Source organism: Nuphar pumila, chromosome 5 (assembly GCF_984573655.1).
Source record: "Nuphar pumila chromosome 5, dmNupPumi1.hap1.1, whole genome shotgun sequence".
Taxonomy (NCBI): domain Eukaryota; kingdom Viridiplantae; phylum Streptophyta; class Magnoliopsida; order Nymphaeales; family Nymphaeaceae; genus Nuphar; species Nuphar pumila.
Window position 1 is genome coordinate 10,726,983 of NC_143253.1, and position 23,465 is coordinate 10,750,447.

The window sequence follows — 23,465 nt, forward strand, 5'->3', positions numbered from 1 at the left end:
ATTCATCATAAAAAAAACTAGGTATTTTTTATTTGTATGTTCATATCAATTTTGTTATTTTTTTTTCATTGTATTAATTATTGCCGATATTTTGCCCCAAAAACATGAGTTTTTCAAAAAATTTCTATTTCTCGCAATATTTTACCGTTTTAAACTTTTGTCACTATGGTACTACCCGAGTAGGGATGGCAGTGGACCGGGGGAAAGCGGGGCTCCGCCCCGCCTCGCCCCGTTTGGACCGGGGATGAAGGGTATGAAACGGGGATGGAGGATAAAATCCATCCCCGCCGCGGAGGCGGGGCGGGGGTGGACGTGCACTTTTCCCCGCCCCGCCCCGTCCCCGCCTCATCCCCGCCCCAACCCCGCTCCGACCACTTTTCCCCGCAATATCCCCGCCCCGCCCCGCCTCATCCCCGTTTGGACCGGGGATGAAGGGTATGAAACGGGAGGATAAAGTTTTGAGGCGGGGCGGGGGTGGAAACCTTGTCCCCCGCCCCGCCCCACTGCCATCCCTATACCCGAGTACCTACTTGTCTATTACATATTTTTTTTTTTTGGAACGAAGAGTATACTACCTAGTTGGAATTGGGAAGGTCATACATCCAAACGAACCACCAATCAACTTATTTACACAAAAAGAGAAGGTATGGGTGCCAGACTATTACCCACATACTCCAGAGAGAGACGGTGCTTCTCTGTAGCTCAATGGTGGCGGCGGGGTCGATGCTGCGGTCTCTATGGCGTACCAGCCGCAGCAGGGCGACGAGCGCGCTCTCCCTACCAGGAAGCAGCCTATCCTGGTGCCCCGGGCGGCGGTTCTCGGCGGCCACCGCCGCCTCTCAGGCGGTGGGGTCAGAGAGCTCGGCGTTGGAGCCCAGCCGCATAAGGAACGTCGCTGTGATCGCCCACGTCGACCACGGGAAGACGACCCTCATGGACCGGCTCCTCCGGCAGTGCGGCGCCGACCTCCCCCACGAGCGCGCCCTCGACTCCATCAGCCTCGAGCGCGAGCGCGGCATCACCATCGCCTCCAAGGTCAGCCAACCAACCCACCTCCTCTTTTTTTTAATACCATGATCTCCTTATTGAAAATTTGAAGGTAATGATCGCGGAGCAAAAGATTGCATCCTTGTCGATTCTGGTTGCTTTTCTACGTCGAAAGTGTAGTTGGTTTTGGCTTAAATCGATCGGGAGTGAACTTGGTGCATTCATTCACACGGTTCTTGAGATGGTATTAGTACGAGAATCGAAATCTTTAGGCTTCTATGTTGGGTCGGTGATCGTTAAGCGCGTTGTTATTCGATGAACTTTTATAGGTTTAGCTGTTTGGGCGTGGAGTGCTTTTTTGATTTTGTATTACACACGTTCGTTGTGATGGCGTTGGAGTACTCTTCTTTTGCTTTGATAAGGTTATTAAGAATGATTGCTTTGTGAATACTATTGGTTTCCTTATTGGGGTAATTGACGCAAGTGATGGAATGATGGGTTAGCTCGAAATTGGTTTTTGTGAGTTTAGAATTTATTCTGAAGCCTTTACCGCTTCTTTCGTTTTGGATGTCCAAGCTATCTCAACCGAATAAGATGGTTGTAATTTTCGTTCTAAAAACGAAGCCATGGTTTGCCCCCAATGGGATTTGAACCTGAGATACTTTGGTTAAGATAGTGCAACTCTAACCAGTCAACCTATCTTATTAGACATGAAAGGTTTTGCATGTTACTGTCGACATTGTGGAGGATTCACAGCTTGATGCCCTTTGCTCTTGGTTTCTGTTTGATCCCTCCTGTTGTATCCAGCGTATCTGCTTTATGGTGTTCTTCTAGGTGTTTGAGTGTGTTGTTATGCTCTGTTTGGATACTTGGACATAAGGTTCAATGTCCTACAAGCATCCAAGAATTGGTGCATCTCACATCGATATACAGATACATTGGTTTGGCTCTCGAAATGATCTTCAAGGTGTCCCAGTCAATCGATTAGTTTTCACAAGGGTGTCCTTTGTGATACCATTGTTTATTTGCGAGCATCTTCATGTTAGTGTATTAAAAAGAAATACCAAAAACCTCAAACAGATTATAATACACAAAATGCTAGAGCTAAAACTGAAAATCTTAGCCCATATATCAAAAGCTAATAAAGCAACACAAAAAATTAAAGCACAAAATTATCAAAAATCACATAATAAAGAAACTAAAAAAGGAAAAAAGAGAACAGCAGATCATGGCAACAAACCCAACCATTCTGATGGATTCCTAGATGACCCCTTGAATTTTGTTAACTGTTGAGGCCATGGTGGGAAAACAAGGAATAAGTCCTAAAGTAACCATGGAGAGGAAATCAAATTTAGAAAGAAACATATCATACTAGGAAAATCAAGCAGAACAAACCCTTGAATGCATATAGTTTGAATAACAAAAACACACATCCACACTCTTTTTGTCCTTTACCTTTTTGTGTGTGGGATTGGAGCTAACAAACATAAAAAATAGACTGATTTGAGATCAAGATGGCACTGATATAAACATACTTGAGAAAATTACATAATAAAATAACAAAATTTCTGTTTATTGATTTTCTTTTCTGTAATATTGTGATAACCTATAGATGCTATGACACTGATTTTAATGTGACATGAACCCTACCCTTAGATCTTAGATGATATATTAAGCACATAGAGCTAAGTGTTAGAGTACTAAAAGATGAAAGGAAAAAACCAGCAAATGAAAAGTAATCAGACCGGTGATGGATTCATATTTGGATTATCAACAACTTTGATACTGTATTATATTCAGTAAGATGATGGAAAAGAGGGAGAGAAAGAATGGAGGGGGCTACACAATAATGGTTTCTAAAATCTCTCTCTCTCTCTCTTTGTTAATTTAGTGTTTTGATCAAGACTGCATGACATTAATACCTTATTTGGATGGGTTTAGTATAAAAATTTATAGATCAGGGTCATGAATATTGGTGTTAGCATTTTATTGGTTGTTTTTATAGCCGAGGAAAGATCTCAGGAATTTGGAAAATAAAGAGTGAAGAAAGAAAAAATTAATGTAAAAAAGGTAAAAAAAATCAAAGATTGAGAAAAAGATAAATTGTTTGAAATTTTTTTGCAACAATATCATATTACACTGAAGATTATGACTATTTTCCATATACTATGACATGAAACCTTTAGTATCATTTGTGCAAACATCTAGGGGTGGTGCCACAATATATTTTAAATATTGGAGGCATTCGTGACTCTTATATTAATAAATATGCTATTCTTATAATTGCCCTGGAAAATATTTCCTAACAGTTTTCAACTTGAGTTGGCATACTTTATATAGTACAATTGTGTGTAAAGTAGGAGGTAACTTTGCTGTGATTAGAAATTTAAAGTCCTAAGCATGATGGTTGGAGGGATGACATTGTATCTATTTATTGATGTCACTGAATGATGCCTTTATTAGATTAGAGATTGGCTCCTTGCACCATGTCTTTGGTTTAGTTATACTTACGATTTTGAAAGATAAATTTCTGTTCATTTAAATGTGAACAAATAGTGGCATTTTTGTAGAACCTTGACATATTACTGGGGTTTATGCAAGAAATAGTAAGCATGATAATGCAGGAGCAGGAGCAGGAGCAGGAGCGACATGTATCCAACTTTACATGATGCAATTGGTTCTGGTGTAATAGTTTGAATATTCTTCCTTTTATTTGGAACTTTTGTAATAGATATCAGATCCAAATAATTGATCCAATGTTCCATATCCCAATTTAGCAGTTCATTAAGATTAACATGTTTCTTAATTAATGTTTGTCAAAATAAGTAGGTTAGATCTACTAGGTTTGAGATTCCTCTTCTATAAATAATGGAGAGATCTAGGGTTCAAATAAGAGTTTAGTTGAGATTTGGGAATTGTTAACTTTCATTTACTTCATTTATTTTTAGTTTTCAATTAATTTCTTGTAGTTTCTAGTTATTTCATGCATTTTTTTGGAATTTTCTGTTTTTTCCAAGTTAATCCATAGTTGATAAATTTCTCCTCGTGATTTTGATTTTGAGATTGCATCAATTGATATAAGAGCCCAGATCCGACATCTAGATCTACGACGATGTCACATAGTTCTGTGGGTGATTCTAATGAAGTGATGGTCGTGCAGATTGTCAGTTTAAAGAGTCCTATGCACAACATGGAGAGTGGTATACATGATATAAATGAAGAGATTCATGGCATGGTTGAAAAAACCAACTTGAGATTTGCGCAATTAGAAGGGTTGTTAATACATGCATGACAGATAAACTCCATGATTGTAGTGCAAATTCAACACTCTATGGGGTTGCCGATGCACAACCTTGGGAGTGGCACCTTGAGCACACCTGGAGCCCTAACATTGGGTGGAAGCAAGCTTCAAGGTGAATCTATGGTCCACGAGCATGTTGTCGCAACTAATCAAGTCGTGCAAACACCCAATGCTGTGAGGATTCATTGAACCCCATCGACCATTAAACACCCTTCCAAATCCTCCCACCATTCGTCAGGAATTACACACACCGACTGCCTGCACCAGACAAGGGAGGGTTCATTGAGGGCCAGGACGAAGCTAACGATCTATCGCCAATGAGGCCAGGCTGCTGGCTCTCTCCACCACCATCTAGCAAAGCTCTTGCCTAGCCTTCTCAATCGCTTAACCCACCTAGCCATAACTCTAATCACCTGGCCACTGCATGACTCATGGATAAATCCGGTTGAGGGTGTTCACTGACTAGAAATCAACTGACCAAAGTCTGCAGTGTTCTCCACCACTTTTGGAATCCCCTCTTTTTTTTTCATCTCTCCCAATTTTCTCTTCCTATTCTTTTGTTTTTCTTAAGGAAGCTTGCCCACCATCGACAGGAATCCTACAAAAGAGTCATCGCAGGCCACTGGCGGTGCCTTCTGTCCATGGTTGGCATCCAATGAAGGTGGTGGCTGAGGGTGTAAAGAACCCTAACAACCCTCTTTCCCTTGTCTCTTCCATCATGGGTGAGGAACACATCTCCATATTTTGTTTTTGGACCCCAACCTGACCCTGAACCCTATATTTGATCCAAATCCCTTACTTGACACCTCTAACCTAGTTTTAAACCTAGTTCAGCCCCAAAATCCCTCCAAACCCAACCCATTTGGCCGAAATCTTTATCCAAGGCCTTTATTAGAACCTATTATCTTCATTTTGGTTCTAACTTTTACCCAAAATCTACCTAAAGTAGCTCATCTAACCTTTAGTACCCTTGCAAAGCCTAGGCATTTTACTTGCGTGTAGTCAGCACTTTTGACTACATAGGTTTTTAGTTAATTTCTTGCAATTTCTAGTTATTTCCTGCAATTTCCTGCTTTTTCCTAGTTGATTCATAGTTGGTAGATAGATTTCTCCTTGCCATCTCATTTTCGAGATTGCATCACATGACCAAATTATTTGCCTGAGGTTTCCTTATTAAGATTGATTAGTGGTTGTTGTGATTTGCAGGTTACTTCAATATCATGGAGTGGAAATGAACTGAACATGGTTGATACGCCAGGCCATGCAGACTTTGGTGGTGAAGTATGTATTCCAACTAAATAACGTAGCTGATTGTTGTTAGTGTTGCAACATCTCTGGACTACTTGTCTTTAACTGTGTCTCTCTATACAGGTAGGAAAAAGCATTTCTATGAAAATATCTTATTTATTATAATGCCAGGTTGAACGTGTAGTTGGCATGGTTGAAGGAGCAATATTAGTTGTAGATGCTGGTGAAGGTCCACTTGCACAAACAAAGTTTGTTTTGGCAAAGGCTTTAAAATATGGACTCCGACCAATTCTTCTCTTGAACAAAGTGGATAGGCCTGCAGGTATGAAGTTCATAATGCGTAAACATACTTTTATCAACTATTTGAAACTATTATGGTACTCATGCATGAACACAATATATTCTAACATGAACAAGATCTCAGAGTTTTTAATTCCCATGGTACCACTTCTTCGAACCTTGAAACAAACCTTACAATTAGCTTTCTGTGGAAGTTTCATAGACGTTGCATTTTGCCTCTGTGTTCCATTATGCTTGCATTTTTTCTTGGTTGCAACATGCTATCATTCATCATTTGACTAACTGTTTTTTATTCTTAACGGAGTTTTGGGTTAAGTTCTTTAAACCTAATGGCAGACTTAGACAAGGAAAAACATTATTGTGATTCCCTTTGATTTGGTTAAGCATTACTCCCTATTCAGCGGTGGTGGGTTAAGCCAGTGTTGTACATATCATACTGTATCGTACGATACGATACATATCGTTACTTTTGGTTTTTGCGATATGATACACACTCGTATCGCGACACAAGTGTGTATCGCACCCGTATCGGGTGTATCGTACCCATATTGGGTGTATCATACGATACACCCCTGTATTATGCCATATCGTACTATAATACAGGGTGTATCATACGATACATATTTGACACACTTTAAAAAGGCCGAAAGTTATTTTTTTTCATTTGGGGTTTTAAATAACTGTTGAGGTCCGACTTCTCCATTTGTCTAGAGGCCAATAGAAGTGCATTTTCACTATTTTTTTCACCCAAAGAAGTGGGTTAAGGTAAAAAAAGTGCATTTCTACGATTTTTCAACTCCAGGAAATGGGTTAAGGTAAAAAATCTTTATTATGAGTAAAATTACAAAGCTATTCTCCATTTTTTTTGCCTTGGGAGGTGCTGTCTCCCTACAACCCCTGCCAACTTAAGGATTTATATTAAGGTAGAAATCAATCTCTACATTTCTCTAACAAAGATGACATAAGATGATCCGACATGACAATGGATCACTCAAGTAATGAGTGAAAACCATATGAAAATAGAGTGCAACTATTGTCATATTTTGTTTATGTAATATTAAAGTATGAGTCTTGTGACGTGTTCTTAATTGCAAAATATTTAATATTTTGCATTTTTCTTGTGAGATAGTTGATGTTTGATGATGTCTTATGCAGATCATAGAGACATAAATGCTTCATATGTGATTTTATGGTTGTATTTTGTGCAATTCATCAATGTTTCATGTGATATGATTTTTTAGAATTTTTGCTAACTTTTTTTCTGATTTTTTTATTTTTTGAAATTTTTTATTAAAAATTTATGATACGTTTACGATACGATACAATACGATACAGTGTTACTTTGGGCCCAACTGATACGGGTAACAATATGATACTTACAACCTTGGTTAAAGCTACTAAATAGTCATTATGGTTTGAATTAATGAAATAACTTGAAGTGGATTGATGAATGCATGCGTGCTTTCATGTCATCCATGCTTGTAGTCAGAGGGATGATGAGGAATGTAGGATGCTAATAATAATTAAGGGCCTTTCTTGGTTGGGAGGACATTGCTTGTATTTTTTTTCTGTATTTTATATTTTGTAAGTGTATATCTTGTAATTTCACTAAGTGTTTTTTTCTATGCTGTTTGTTATTACTTTTATTGTATGCTTTCCAATAAAATTCACGTGGCTGGTTATTAAAGAAAAAATGGAGGTGCTCCGTCCAAAAATAAATACACTTTAATCTTTTGTTCTTTAATCACCTAAGGTGCGTTGTGTTTCCGAATTTACTTAAATATGAAGAAACTGCAGTTTTCTTTGTTGCTTGAGGATGATTTAACTTCTTTTTGTATGACTGTCGTGGCAGCTGTGATGATAAAGTGTATCTTCTTTCCTGAGGGCAAAACTGTGCTGCTTATTCTTGTTACTTTAACTGGTTTTGTGTCATTTTGTTCTTTTGTGCAGTATCAGAAGAGAGATGTGATGAGGTGGAGAGTCTGGTGTTTGATCTTTTCGCAAATCTTGGTGCCTCAGGTATGATTTAGGATTGCAACTGCCACAGAAAGGATTTTGGAACTTCTAGTTCTCAAACTTTATGTGGCTTATGACAGTATAATTCAGTCTCCTCTGATTTTTCTTCTGGTCAGTCAATAAGAAAGATAGGATCTTATAGTCAAGGATCCTTTTCTTTTTAAATAATTATAAGCAAACTGGGGATATTGCCCTGTCTGAGTGTTCATTTCATTCAAGTATAGATTTTACATTCAGTACATTGAGGTGAGCCACATGGTCTCCAATCAGGTGTTTTTTGTTTTCAATGTAATTCATCTTTAACCCTATGGAGAGCACAAAGCCAAGTGTTGGATTGTGGAATGCTTACATTGTTGTCCTCTCCTTGCCTATGTTGTTTCAAAAGGAGCTTGTTCATGTGGTATCTTGTTTCATTTTATATCTCGGGAAACTTGCACTCTTAAGAACATTCTTGTAATGATGTGCTTTTATTCTAAATGCTGAATATATACCAAAGTATCAGCACGTTCTGCACTCAGTCTATTTCTTTTCACACTATGAATGAAGTTGCATGCATGTGCTCCACACCCTCTCTTTAGAAGATGTACTGATGGCCTGAGAAAGAACTTTGATTACTAAGGATCTTAACTCTGGTGTATCACCACCAATCTAAAACAGACATAGACTTGTCTTTCACATCCTTTTTTGCTCTAGTGGAAGAGAACCTCCCTTCTTTCTTTACAAACTTATATACGTGCTTTCTTTGTTGATCACCAACTTCCTCCTCTTGTGTGAACTTGTATATTGCTTCAAGTCCTTTATCCCAAACATCATCTTCCTCTAAAATAAAGGAAACACACACACACACTCACTCAAATGATACTTAAATATAAAATAATAACAAATACAAGATAAATAAAAAATGATGCAAATACAAGTTCCCAAAGTTACCTGGAGAGACACGTTTTCGACCACCTGGAGCTGACCTATTAATGTATTCTTGATCATAATATTTGGGCATAAGTATGTGTGCAAGCCAATGAAATGGGATATTCAACTTTTCCTACCTATTTCTAACAATCTCTCGAATCTTGTCATACATATCTTCATGGCCCTTTAGATTATCTTTTATATAACCCAACATATTATCCATGTCTTCATATATTTCACCAATGATAGGTCCTTGATGAGTGACTTTGATCATTCTATATATTGGCTTCATTATAAGTAAAGCTAACCGCACTGAATCCCAAAAATCTTATGAAAGAACACAATCTTGTGTAATTTTCCCTTCTTTTTCATATTTTCATCATTGCATTGTCCAATCCACTCATTCCATTTGTCACATATAACTGACTTTTAAGCTTTCTCTAACATCTAGAAGGCACTTGAATGTAGTATAATGTGAAACAAACCTTGTTTTCATAATCTTCAATAATTCTAAGCCCTCGTTAGATCTGAATATTGCTAGAGCTTTAGAATGATTTGTGATGTACTTCACAATATCTTTTGCTTTTGTGTGTCTCCCCCAGCCAAAAAATTCACGTCCCAAATGTTAATATATATATATATATATATATATATATATTTAATAAGTAATACCCTGCAGTGTATTTTCGTCTTTTCACTCATTGTAATAATTGTTGTCCAATAGCAACATTCTTGTCTTTTTCCTTTATTTCCCCTTTTTGTATTATTTGTACTTGTGTAGGGGCTCTATGGTCATTGAGACCATAGAGTCGTTGGAAGCTCCCAACTGTCATAAATATGACCGTTGGGAGCTCCTACTTCTTGGATGTAGCCTATAAATATGGGACCTTAATTCCCCATTTGTTAATGTTTCTATATGCATGTTATGTGCAATAAAAGATATATTTTTTATGTTGATATTCTTGACTGTTTCTTGTGTCCACTTTGTGCTTGTATAGTGCCCTAGTGCTTTGTGTATTATCCTATATTGGGCTTATAATAGTGCATGTGCACTTTGTTTTGTATTTTCGTATATTTCATTTCATGGTATCAGAGCGATAGTGCTCTTGGACTTGTGTGTTCATGGTGATTGAGGTGATTCAAGGAGCGGTATTCTTTTATATTTTATTTCTTTATCTCCCTCTTCCTTCTCACATTCAAAATGGAGCATGATTCCAAGATAGATTTCTCTTTCAAACTAAATAGCACAAAGTATATGATGTGGGCTTCCGTCATGGAGAATAATCTTAAAGGAAAGAAGCTTTGGGGATACGTGATTAACACTATTCTCGAACCTCAACTTTTGCTCACAAAGAAAGAAGGATAACAAGTTAAAATTCTTGAAGGAGATGATCGTACCAAAGCCATTAGTGATTATCAATCAAAAGTAGAGGATTAAAAAACCTCTTGCATGGTTTATGAACAATGTTGACATAAAAATATGTACGAACATTGCTAAGTTTAAAAGGGCTAATGAAGCATGGTCATTTATGAAGGGTATGTATACCCAAAAAGATCTTGCAAGACAATATTTTTTGCAAGAAAAGATAACTGCCAAACAAGGGGCCATAGATGTTCGTGACTTTTTAAAGTGCGCTATCTCCTCTATGAGATGAGTTGGCACTTTATGTTGAGCTTAGACACCAATAAATGGAAAAAGAGCAATTCTTTCAATTATTTATGGTCTTTGCCCCGATTATGATCCAATGAGATCTTTCCTTCTTTATAAATCTACTCCTCTTCCTCTAGAGGAAAATGTTGCCGAAATATACCAAGAGAAAACTCGTTTTGGTATGTCTAAAAGAGAAGAAAATAAAGTGTTGGCGGTATCTAAGCCCGACAACCATGTGAAGTCTTACGAACCTCCAAACTGTGGGAGGCAAAATAATTATAGTAACAATAATAACTATAGTAGTGGTAACTATAATGGTGGAAACTATGGTTGGAAGAAAAGGTATTTGCCACTATTGTAATGAGCCGAGACACATAAGGCCTAATTGTCCTAAGCTCAATGGTAATTTCAAGACCAAGGTGGCTTCCATTGAAGAATCCACACTCAAGAGGGTTGGAGACACTTTTTCTCTTTCTCAACTATTGGAGGCACTTCAACAAATACTCAAATTATCATCTACATTCAGTGTTGCTATTGTCTCTTCTTCCAGGTATGTGTTTTTGGATTCTTGATTCGGGCGCCTGTTTTTATATGGCCCCTTATAAGATTTCTTTTTTCGATATATGCACCAACCCAAATTTATCATTTGTTTCAAACGCTGATGGGACCTCTTTAAAAATTAAAAACATCAGAACTTTAAATTCAAACTCTTCTAAAATATTCCTTGTTCCAAAAATAAATTTTGTTCCTAAACTTAATTTAAATATCTTTTTCGTTTCTCAAATATCTGATTATGGATGTGAAAACTCTTTCTCATAAAAAAAGTTGCACCGTGCAGGATTTCTGGTCCGTGGAACAGATTGGGCAAGAAACTAGAAGAGGAGATCTTTATTACATAGATTTTTTGTCTATTTCCTCTAAGGCATTTTTTAATTATGTCTAAGAAAAAAATATTGAAATATGATACAAAAGACTTGGACACCCTAGCTTTTCCAAGATGTATCTATTCCTCCTTGCGGAGACTTATTGGAATGAAGAGATATTACTTTTTAAGATTGGATCTTTGAAAAAATGCAATCTATTCCCTTTCCTCAAAGAACTTTTATTTTAAAAAGACCTTTTGAGTTGGTGCATTTGGATGTATGGGGACCTTCTTCAGTCATACCAAAGGGTGGTTATTCTTATTATGTTGTTTTCATTTATGACTTCACAAGATATGCATGAGTCTACTTCCTTAATTTAAAATCAAATGTTTTTTCCTTCTTTGAAGAATTTCATATGGTGGTCAAAAATCAATTTCAAAGCAATATTTCTATCCTTAGATTCGACTCAGGAGGAGAATACATGTCAAATGAGTTTCAAAATTATTTTAAAAAATAGAATCAAACATCGTGCTCTAGAAACCCTCAATAAAATGGGTTGGCGGAAAGAAAGCATAGGCATATCATAGAAACCACTGGAACCTTGTTTGTAAAAATGCTCCTAAAAAGTTTTGGGCCGAAGCCATTTTAACTTCAACATATTTAATAAATAGAATGCGCTCTTTGGTTTTGCAAAATACCTCCTGATTTGAAAAAATATTTAAAATACCACCCGATTTCAAAAGATTACATATTTTTGGTTGTAAATGCTTTGTACTTTCACACAAAAATGATAAATTGTCTCCAAAAGCAATTGAATGTGTCTTTATGGGATATGGAGAAACGCAAAAAGGATATAGATGTTTCGATTCTAAGAATAACAAACTTTATTTATCCAAGGATGTGAATTTCTTAGAAAAAGAAAATGGTTTTGATAAAGAAAGTAACAAAGAAAAAGTAAACTATGCTTTCTTGTTTGATTTCTTGCCAAGGCATAAAGTTGATTCTCATGAATCAGATGATGGTGAATTAAGTTATGATACCTCTTTGAATGATAATGATATTTCTTTGTATGATCAAAATCCTGATAGTGGTAATTTGGAATTATTTCACAATGATGATAATTTAGTTGAGAACCCTTCTCAAAATATTCAAGTTTATACAAGGCGTAGTCAAGAAAACCAAACAAATGCTTATGAGAGATACTCTCAAGACTTTTCGTTGAATAAAATCCCTAGTTAAGATGTGTCAAATAGAGACACCACTCTTAGGAAATTCGATAGAACCTCTACTCCACTGAATAGGTTTGTATCCTACAAATCTGATAGAACCTCTACTCCACTGAATAGGTTTGTATCCTATAAATCTTTCTCACCAAACTACAAGACATGTCTTCTAACCATTCATTCCTATCATGATCTCTCTCATTATAATGAAGCCAAAGATTGTCCTCATTGGATTGGAACTATGAATCTAGAGCTTGGAGCACTTCATAGGACTCATACTTGGGAGAGAGTGAATTTACCTTTAGAAAAAAAATCTACAGGGTTTTTTTAAAGTTAAAACTAAAATTGATGGAACTGTAGACCGATACAAAGCTAAGTTAGTTACCAAAGACTATGCATAACAATATGAAATTGACTATGAAGAAACAATTGCCCCTTAGCTAGAATGATTACGGTTAGAACTCTCGTAGCTGTTGCATCCACCGAGTTTTAAGATCGAACAAGAAAAAAATTTAAAATTAAGAAAACCTTTATATGGTCTTAAACAAACTCTTAAGGCTTTGTATGACCCATTTAATACTGTTATGATAAATTTGGGTTTTCGATAATGTTATTACTGACACTACTCTCTTTGTTAATAATACAGGTACAAATATTATGATATTATTATTATATATTGACGATATGATAATTATATGAAGTGACAAAAAAAGAGTTAGTGAAATTAAATCTGTGTTAAAAGAAAATTTTGATATGTCTGATCTAGGTTTCTTGAGATATTTCTTAGGTATTAAAGTTGCCAATTCCTCCAGAGGATATATCTTATCTCAGATGAAGCTGGAAGCTGACATTTGTGTTAAGTCAAGTATTTCTGACAACAAGGTGGAGACTCCTGAGGTTGTCAATGCAAAATTAAGACTTGAAGATGTGACTTTTTTTTAAGATCTTATATCGTTTAGACAACTGATCGAATCCCTCACTACCTGTCCATTACTAGACCCAACATATCCCATGCGGTCCATGCAGTCGGCCAATTTCAGCATGCTCCAACGACTGTGCACGTGAGTGCAGTATTAAGAATTATTCGATACATTAATAACTTACTAAGCAAAGGGCTTTTTTTATCCTCATCTTTCTCCTTAAATTTGCTTGCTTATACTGATGTTGATTGAAGAAAAAACCCTAATAATAGAATCTCAATTACCGGTTTTTGTGTTTTCTTAAGAGATTCTAAAATTTTATGGAGGTGCAAGAAACAACAAAAGGTATCTTTGGCCTCAATTGGAGTTGAATACCATGCGATGGCCAAGATAACAATGGAGCTTGTGTGACTAAGAAGTTTTCTCAAAGACATGGGAGTGATCATCTCAAATCCTTCGAAGATGTGTTGCGATAATAAGAGTGCAATCTACATTGCAAGCAACCACACTTTCAATGAACAAACCAAACACATTGAGATGGATTGTCATTATATGCGCAATGAATATCTGAGAGGAACTATTTGAACTGCCATATGTTACATCAACGTATCAGCTTGCAAATTTCTTCATTAAAGTTCTTGCTGCACCTCACTTTATCTTTCTCCTTAACAAACTTTTGGTAATTTCACCGTAAGTTTGAGGGGAGTGTTAATATATATATATATACATATATATAAATATAAAATAAGTAATATCCACCAGGGGTATTTTCATCTTTTCACTCATTGTAATATTTTTTTGCCCAATAGGGACATTCTTGTCTTTTTCATTTATTTCCTCTTTTTGTATTTTTGTACTTGTGTAGGGGCTTTGTAACGACCCCAACTTATAACCCCTAAAAAAGTGCAGAATTTGTTTTTTTTAAATCAATTGCGGTTTTTTTTCCCAAAAACTCGAAGCCTTTACAGTTCAATTTCACATCCACAAAACCACAGGGGATCTTGCACCCCATCTTTCAAACCAAACCCAAACTGAATCAACTTTATTAATTCAAAAATCCAATAGTACGAGACAAGTGTAAAATAAAAGAATCAGAGTTAGCAAATGAGTAAGTGAAGGAGTAGAGCCACGTTGTCCTTAAGTGATTTGTCCCGCAGTCGTAATGCACTCATAGCTCTCTCAGAAGTGAGTCCCATTACTGGGCGTCAGATGCTGTAAGATATAACAAATATGGGTGTTAGAACCAAAGATTCTGCGTACAAGTCCCTCTAATGAAACAAATAAGAATAAAGAATACAGATAGAATTCGTGTAATAATTCAAAGGGATACTACTAAAATAATTGCATAATATCAAGTAAGCAATAAAAATATTCATCATGCAACAAGATGTAATATCATGCAATTAATCTTATAGAACAAGTAAAGAAACAAGTAAATATGCATGATTTAATGCATAACAGGAAAATGCATTAATAATTTATTATCTTTAATCAAGTTATCTTTTGTATGCATATTTCTATTAGGATGCATACACATTTAAATTTTACTTTTTTTTATTATTATCATTGCCCGCAGATACTCAAAACGGGTAAGAATTCTCGAGGTTAAGTAGGGTTTCCAGGGTAACTTAGCACACAAGTTGCATTTTATTACTGGGTTCCAAACTTAGCCATCGACCGATATTAGGAAACAATGCCATCCATCGAAACATTAGAAATCAGCATCTAATGTTGAGACACCAGAGAAATAAACATCTACAAGTACTATTTTCTTGGTATACCAAAATAACAACTGTGTCTACACATCATCCACAGGTAAAGTGGTGGAAACTTTCTAAAATCGTGGATAGGAGAAGAACCTCAATATCGGGTTCAGGAGCAACAACAACGCACACAGAGTTTTAGTATCCTCACGGTTTCCCAAAACCGCAATGTTCAAGATTCTTAAACTATAGAAGGGACATCAAGGAAACGTAGATTACACTGTTCTTTAATTTCTTTTATTTTGTTATTAATTCATCTTATTTAATTTCTTTTAATTTGTTATTAATTCATCTTCTTTAATTTGCAATTCAACATGCAGAATTAATAACACAAGCTCGCAAATCAACCTGCACAACTTTTCATGGGACCACAACCCGTGACCACATAGAACAATGCAATTAAAACAATAATATCACATTTGATTTTTGCAATGCATAGAACAACTAAAACAAAGAGCTACACATGCCCAAGACTCACACGGCTCATGATGATCCGTTTTGATCATCTATGCATTCTCGTGCAAAAATCATGAATATCATGCCACTATGCATTCCTTTTTAAATGCTTCTCAATGTACATTCATTTATGCCAATTTAGAGATGTGTATGAAACAATAATATTCATATGCACGTACATGAGTCCACATATTGCATGCTTTCATTTAATTCACTTGAATGCTTTCCTTCATGAATCATTTCACTTGAAACATGCAAATACTCATGCAACAACATAACAATTTCACGTATGCTCATGCATAAGAAGACAACCTTATATCAACACTTAAACTCAACATAGAATATTCAGTTTAAGCATGTAATCATTCATGCGGTTACTTGCATGCATGTCATATCGATTGCAAGAGTGCACTTGCACATAAAGACACCTGTGTATCAGCACTTCGATTAAGCACAATATACTAGTGTGCAAGCATGCAATTTTTTTTTATTCTTTTACATGCATACAGCCAAGCCCCAACTTTAAAATAACAAATCTGGAAATTAATTACATAACTGAACACCTTCACTTTATACATGCACATGCACTTAAAACACACTTGAAATAACATATTGCTTAAGCATGTCACACCAAGTCAACACGTGAAAAATTTCATTCTTAGCATGTATTAAAATATACACTTAGCAAAATCTGGAAATTTAAAATACATCTGAGAACATTTATTTATTTATTTATTTATTTTTAACATGTGACCCAGCCAACCCAGTCGGCTGGGCCTGGCACACAACCAAACCGACCCAGCTGACTGAGTCGGCTGGGTCAGTCCCTCAGCCCAGCCGACCCAATCGGCTGGGGGCTGACGGCCCATGGCGTGTAAAACATAGTCCAACACGTGTGCTGGACCTGCAAAAGCCGCCAAGCCTGCACCTGCCCTGCCGGCTACTCGGCTGGGCCTGACAGGTGCTGAACCTGGCAGGTGCTGGATCTGGCAGGTGCTGGACCTGCCCAACCGACTCAGCTCGGCTGGGCTGCCAGCAACCCAGCAACAACCTAAAAAAAACTGTTCTAAAAAAATACTTTCTACCTTCAAACATGCCCACAATTTCATATTCACATGGCAAGTATGTATGTATAGAAAGATTCACATTCAAGACTGCATGCTTTTCTTAAATTTAATTTCAGTTAGGCATGTGTCCAGACTCATGTTCAAGCATATACAGATCTGTATATACGTGCTTTTACAAGCTTCATGATTCAAATATGCATACTAGGGCATGGTCATATTCATATATGCTCACCAAGCAAAGCGAAAGCATATGCATGCCATGAACATTTAGACTTTATACATGTATACTTATTGAAGAACACATGCATATCCAGATTTCTCAACTACACCACTATCATACAAACTTTTTTATGAAAATTGCGTGCATACAATATTGTTTCATCACATCTTTAGATGCCTCTAACGGACCATAACATGGATCCTCCATGGAAAACGATAACATCACAATGCACACGCATAACAAGCTATCTTTATCATGAAATAATTTTTGTTTTAGCATGTACAAAATTTTATTTCGTTGAAAAGATGAAAAGAATCAAGAATACATGGATCATCTTCCATGTATTTTTGAGAAAACATCCATATAAATACTTTTTTCATGGATTTCTATCAAAATATTGCATGGAAATCCCATCTATAATCAATTTCTCACTTGATTCAAGAGCGGAAATCCATACCATAGATGTAGATCACCCAAAAACAATGGTAAATGATCAAAATCGTGAATGGATGGAGAAAAATTGATCTTCTCCTCTTCTTCCTATCTTTTCCTCTCTTTCTCTCTCATATTTCTTTTTTTCCCTTCTCTTTCTATTTTTTCTCTTTTTTTTGTAGTTTTTATAGGCCTCATAGGGGAGGACGCCCCCCCTTCTCCAGTCCCTTTTAGATGGGCCGGAGAGGGGGTCTCTACTTCATTTGAGACTCTATCTCTCCCTTGGTTTTTCGAAAATCTTAGACTTTGTGGTTGACTTTTCAATTTTTTTTCTAAGAGGACTCTAAGTCTCTCAAACCTTCTAGAGCCTTCATAACTTCAATAAGGACTCTATCTAGGAGTCCTAAACAAACATAAAAAATTAAATTTTGGAATTAAAAAAAATTAATTATTTAATAATAAATTAAATATTTTCAAAATTTCAAAGATAATTTAATTACTTTAGGAGTCTTCTTAGCTCCATCTAACATTAATTTAAAGCTTTAAACTGAATTTAAAGCTAGATTTTCATTCGACACAGTTTTGGATTTGGATCCAGATTCAGATCCGGATCCAAAATCCAAATCCATATCCACAATGAAATTGGATTATGATCTGGATCAAATCCAAACTAATATGGGTCTTGGATAAGGTCCAAATCCATTTAAATTCGGATCAAATCCATTAGATCCGGTTTGATCCAAATCCGGATTCGAACCGACAAACTACTCAATTTTTGAAAAAATACGATTTTCGGGCCAACCGTAGCTCGAATCAAGGAAAATAAAATATTGTTGCGCTCAGAATTTTGAGACGCATCCAACGATATATAACTCAGATTTTACTTTTGAAATTCGCTCGAAAATAACCTGAATTTCGCTTAAATTTTGCTTGAATTTAAAAGTCAAAAATTGAACTTTTTCTCACATTTTAAGTGGCTTGTTTAAACCTTGTTGATGAGGCCTGGGCCAAGCCCAGACTCAAAAGCATCGGTCTAATATCGAGGTTCAAACGATTTTTCTCTCAAACTTAGCCATTTTAAGTATGAAAATGCACGATATTACAGGCTCGTTGGAAGCTCCCAACTGTCATAAATATGACCGTTGAGAGCTCCCATTGACTCGTTGGGAGCTCCCACTTCTTGGATGTAGCCTATAAATTGAGACTTTAAGTCCCCATTTGTTAATGCTTTCTTAAGCATGTTATGTGCAATAAAAAGATATATTTTTTATGTTGATCGTGTTGATCTTCTTGACTCTGTGAAGTTTAAAGTCTAGTCTGCACTTTGTGCTTGTGTAGTGCCTTAGTGCTTTGTGTATTATCTCATATTGGGCTTGTAATAATGCATGTGCATTTTGTTTTGTATTCACATATTTCATTACACCAAATCCTTGAAAATTAAATTCAACGTATGCACCACACAAGGTGACCAAAATATATGAGGAGGTGATTTCGTTACCTCTGTCCCAGCAGCTTTACAATTAGCAACCTTATCAGTGATGATTTGCATTACATTCAAGGGTCCTATACCTGCAGAATTGATGCCAACTTTTAGGAACTCTGCAATATTCTTTCCTGACTGCTCCACACCAGAAAAATCACCTGCACATAAGAACATCAAACCAAGTGTATTAGAAGCATGTTAATCAAATGCTCATTTTTCACATTAGTCCATCCATCTGAAATAATTGTCACCCATGATATGAGTTTTTTTACGAAGTCACCTAATTCTTTATGCACACGCTCCTTTTCATTATCCAACAATGTAGTTCTAGCTTTTTCATAAGGCCCTTTATACCACCATTTCTTCCCAATAAGGGGACCACAAAACATTGAAGGGGCCACCATTAGCACATAAAAATCAAATGACCTTGTAATCTATTTCTTCTTTTTTAAGCATTTGAAATGTTTGACGAATGTCACCTTTGTTTGATGCTTGAGAAGTTGTAAAGCTATGTGCAGATGACTCTTCTGTTCTTGACTTGATCTCTTCAAAACTACTTCAGTAGCAGCTTGTTCCGCTCTTATCACTTGTCTTTTCAATTTGTTCTGCAACTCTTTATTTCCTTTAAGAACTCTACAATGTCTAATTCCAGTGCTATGTCCTCTTCTTCTACCTAAAAGATGAGAAACAATACGAGTATATGTCCCATGAAATATTTCCTTGCAAAATGAGCATTTGAAAGCAATTGACCCGCCGTGCCCTTTCCCACACTTTTTGTCCTTTCTCATATGCTTCCACAGTAGTACTGTGCTTTTTCCAGTAGCAGGGATAGTACCTTGTTCTACATTATCTTCATGATTATCATCATCATCATTATCAATATCTTCAGTGTTTTCAAATGAATATTCGGATTCATTTCTTTCAATATCCTCTTGCTGTAGTTGGTTGACTTCATGCTCCTCAATGTCTTCGTCAAACTCGGTAGAATCATTTATTAGGTGTGCCATCTAAAAATGTGTAGAATTGTAGATTCTGAAATCTGAAACAATGATAATAAGATTTATGAGAAAAATGAGTAAATTGTAACACATATAAAGTAGAACATTTGACTTCGTAAAAGCATGTTGACCATACAAACATCATAATAAAAATGCGATTTTCAAAAACAAGTTCAATAACGCCTTATGAGCAACACCATAACATAATGACTCAGTGGTGACATACAAATCATCAAGAATATAGGCCCAAACGCCAAATAGTCGAAGCATCAAGTCAACAATCTGATTCATCAAAATCATAAATTCATGATCACCAACCAGTTAATTTTTAACTATGCTGTCAAATACCAAATGACCATTTAAAAGAATTAAAAACAGAATAAAATTTTGACAAAAAATCTTTGGAATGCAAGAATTACTGAGCTGCCAAACTAAAGGCAAATAAACAGAGCCAACAGTGAACAATTCAACACACTACAGAGTCACAGACATACATCACATATAGAGTGGCAACACGAATGGTGAAAGATAAAAAAGCTGAAGGATCCGAGGGGGGTCCTTCAATCACTTCCAAGCTCCAAATAAGCAATATCAAGAAAGATAAAAAATAAATCTGTTGGCAACTAACATGTTACTAAAACACCATTAAACAAAAACAGGGGACACTAATAACATTAATGTAGCCAGCACATGACCAAACTTCAAATCATCAAATGAGAACAAAACCAAGTAACAATCCCACATAACATCCTAATTTTAAATAGCTGGAAAACTGATTTCTAATGACTAACGTCATTAACCAAGTCTTGTTAACTCTGAGGTTCACCATGAGCTGCACAAATAAGTCATATAACTGCCCAAGATTGGAGTTCACGTTAGCTTCCCAAGGCTGCTAACAACTCAGCCAGAGAGAGAGAGAGAGAGAGAGAGAGAGAGAGAGAGAGAGAGAGAGAGAGAGAGAGAGAGACCTTGTCGGTTAGGGGCTTAGCCCCTTAGGGAACCCAGCTGGAATGATGCCAGAAAGAGAGAGAGATTGGTGGTGTTCCTCAAGGCTGCAACCTGAAAAACCATATATTATATATATATATATATATATATATATATATATATATATAGAGAGAGAGAGAGAGAGAGAGAGAGAGAGAGAGAGAGAGAGAGAGAGAGAGAGAGAGAGAGAGAGATCATGGGGTACCTGGTCGGCTGGTCCAAACTCCGAACAGCAGGGAACCAGTCGGAAAATTGTGACCAGTAATGCAATGGGAAAATGGCAGAAGTTGCTAAGTGGCATCTTCCATGACATTGGGGAGGATTGGAGGAAACATGACTAGGGCATCAAGATTTAGTTTTCACCTTTCACTTAGTTTTTATGCAAAATGACCATTACATCCTTAAAGCTCAAAAGAAAGAAAGATTTCTAAAGGGTTTTAAAGTAAAAAACACTTGTTTTTTTCTTTCAAAAAAGACATGATAAAAACATTAATAGCAAACATGCCATATGAGAGAAACTGTTTCCCATACGAAGGACAAAGCATGGGAAACAAGCCTATTTCCCGTACCTTGGGAAGCACGTTTCCTAGACTTTTTTGGCATTTTTCATGCATTTTGGAAATCGTTTCCGGGGAAATGCATTTCACACTTTGTTCTAGCGTTTCCGGTAACCCTGGTTCTTGTAATGAAATATAGCAAATACAAACAAATGCCTCTTATGGGAAAGTACAACATACACAAATGGAGACCACTTATGGGTCAAGATATAATCACATATACAATGCTACTTACGGGCAAGAGAGAACATAAAGAAATATAAAGAATCTATTGAGAGAGTGCTTGAGAACAAGCATAAAAGAACAAGAGGGGGTTCACCCTTATGTATACACAAGAGACAGTCTCAATAGAGCTGTTAGATTGTTCCAGCAACTCTATTGACTAGTCAACTCTATGTTGACTAGTCAAAAAAGAACCCCACAACTCTATTTGGTATTTGACCAAATAGTGCCTATAAAAATAACAAAGGACAAAAAGAAAAGAATAAAGTAAAAGTACTAATATACCCCTAATGTGCACAACGTATTACAAGGATTGAAATGACCAAAATACCCCTAATGAGTATTTACCTATTACACACACACACACACACACACATATATATATATATATATATATATATATATATATATATATATATATATATATATATAACTGAACACTCTCCCTCAAACTTACGGTATAATCACCGAAAGTTTGTCAAGCAAAAAATAAAACCTGGGAGAAATGAGAGTTTTCGTAAAGAAGTGGCCAATTGAAATTTCGATGCTACATAGGGCAGGATGATGGTCTTTTTCAAATACTCTTCACTAACATAGTGGCAATCCATTTTGATATGTTTGGTGCGTTCATGAAATGTGTGATTGCCGGCTATATAGATGACTCTTTTATTGTAACAACATAACCTTGTGGGTGATTGAATATGCACTCATATCTTCAAGTAATCTTCACAACCAAACAATCTCTGATGTTGTGTTAGCCATTGCAGAGTACTCAGCTTCAATGGATGATGATGATACTTTTTGTTGTTTTTTGCATTTCCACGACACCAGAGAATCACCTAAAAACACAAAAAAACCTAGTAGTTGAGCAGCGATAGTTTAAATTTCCCCAATTTGAGTCAGAATAAGTAATTAACTCAAGAGAAGAGAAAGATAATAAAAACCTCTAGGGTTAGAGGTTTGTAAATATCTAACAATTTTCATCACAACACTCATGTAATCTGTGGTGGAAGAATGTTGGAATTGGCTAACAATATGAACCACATGCTCAATATCAGGCCTAGTAATAGTTAAATAAGTTAAGGCACCAATCATTTGGCGATATGGAGTAGGATCATCCTGCGGTGTAGAGTAGGATCATCAATCTTCATTTTGATATAATAACTTTAGGGGTATCCACCATTTTTTCGTAAGCAATTCCTGGCATGTCAATAATATCATTAGCAAACTTGGTTTGAAGAAAGTAAATATCTCATAGGAGAATAAGCAACCTCAGTTCTTAGGAAAAATCTAAGAAATCCAAGATCAGTTATTTCAAAATATTTTTTAATAATACACTTAATATACTTTACTGCCTTTTTGTCTTCACTTGTGATGATTATGTCATCAACATAAAGGAGAACAATAATCCCTGCATCAAATTTCTTAGTAAACATGACAATATCAGTATAGCAAGATTTAAACCCAAGTTTGAGCATAACAAAGCTAAAACGATCATACTAGGCTTTGGGTGCCTGTTTTAAACCATAAAGAGCCTTTCTCAATCGAAGCACCTTACCAGGTTGAGCTTTGTATCCAAGAGGTATATCCATATAAGCTTCTTCTTTTAGATCCCCATTTAAAAAATATTTTTTACATCCATTTGGTAGATATCCCAACCTTTAACAACAACTATAAGGGTCCTAACTGAATTCGTCTTAGCTACAGGTGTAAATGTTTTATCATAATTTATCCCGTATTCTTGTGCATAACCCTTGGCAGCTAACATGGCCTTGTTCCTTTCTAGGGTCCCATCACTCTTAGTTTTAACTTTATAAACCCATTTGCAACCTATGACTTTCTTACCTTTAAGCAAATAGGAT

At 36.1% G+C, this 23,465-nt stretch overlaps 1 protein-coding gene across 3 annotated transcripts in view; it reads left to right on the forward strand.

The window, feature by feature from the left end:
• The first annotated feature begins 654 nt into the window (after positions 1-654).
• The window catches only part of LOC149836761 (uncharacterized), a 94,794-nt gene continuing 71,983 nt past the window's right edge, over positions 655-23,465 (forward strand). For 2 of the 3 annotated variants that reach the window (XM_090007110.1, XM_090007112.1), the window contains exons 1-4: positions 655-1,035; positions 5,495-5,569; positions 5,708-5,858; positions 7,787-7,855. In XM_090007110.1, the coding sequence (XP_089863236.1) occupies positions 706-1,035; positions 5,495-5,569; positions 5,708-5,858; positions 7,787-7,855 (625 nt within the window). In that variant the 5' untranslated portion in view covers positions 655-705. The remainder of the gene's footprint in view (positions 1,036-5,494; positions 5,570-5,707; positions 5,859-7,786; positions 7,856-23,465) is intronic. The other variant, XM_090007111.1, reaches the window with a different exon arrangement.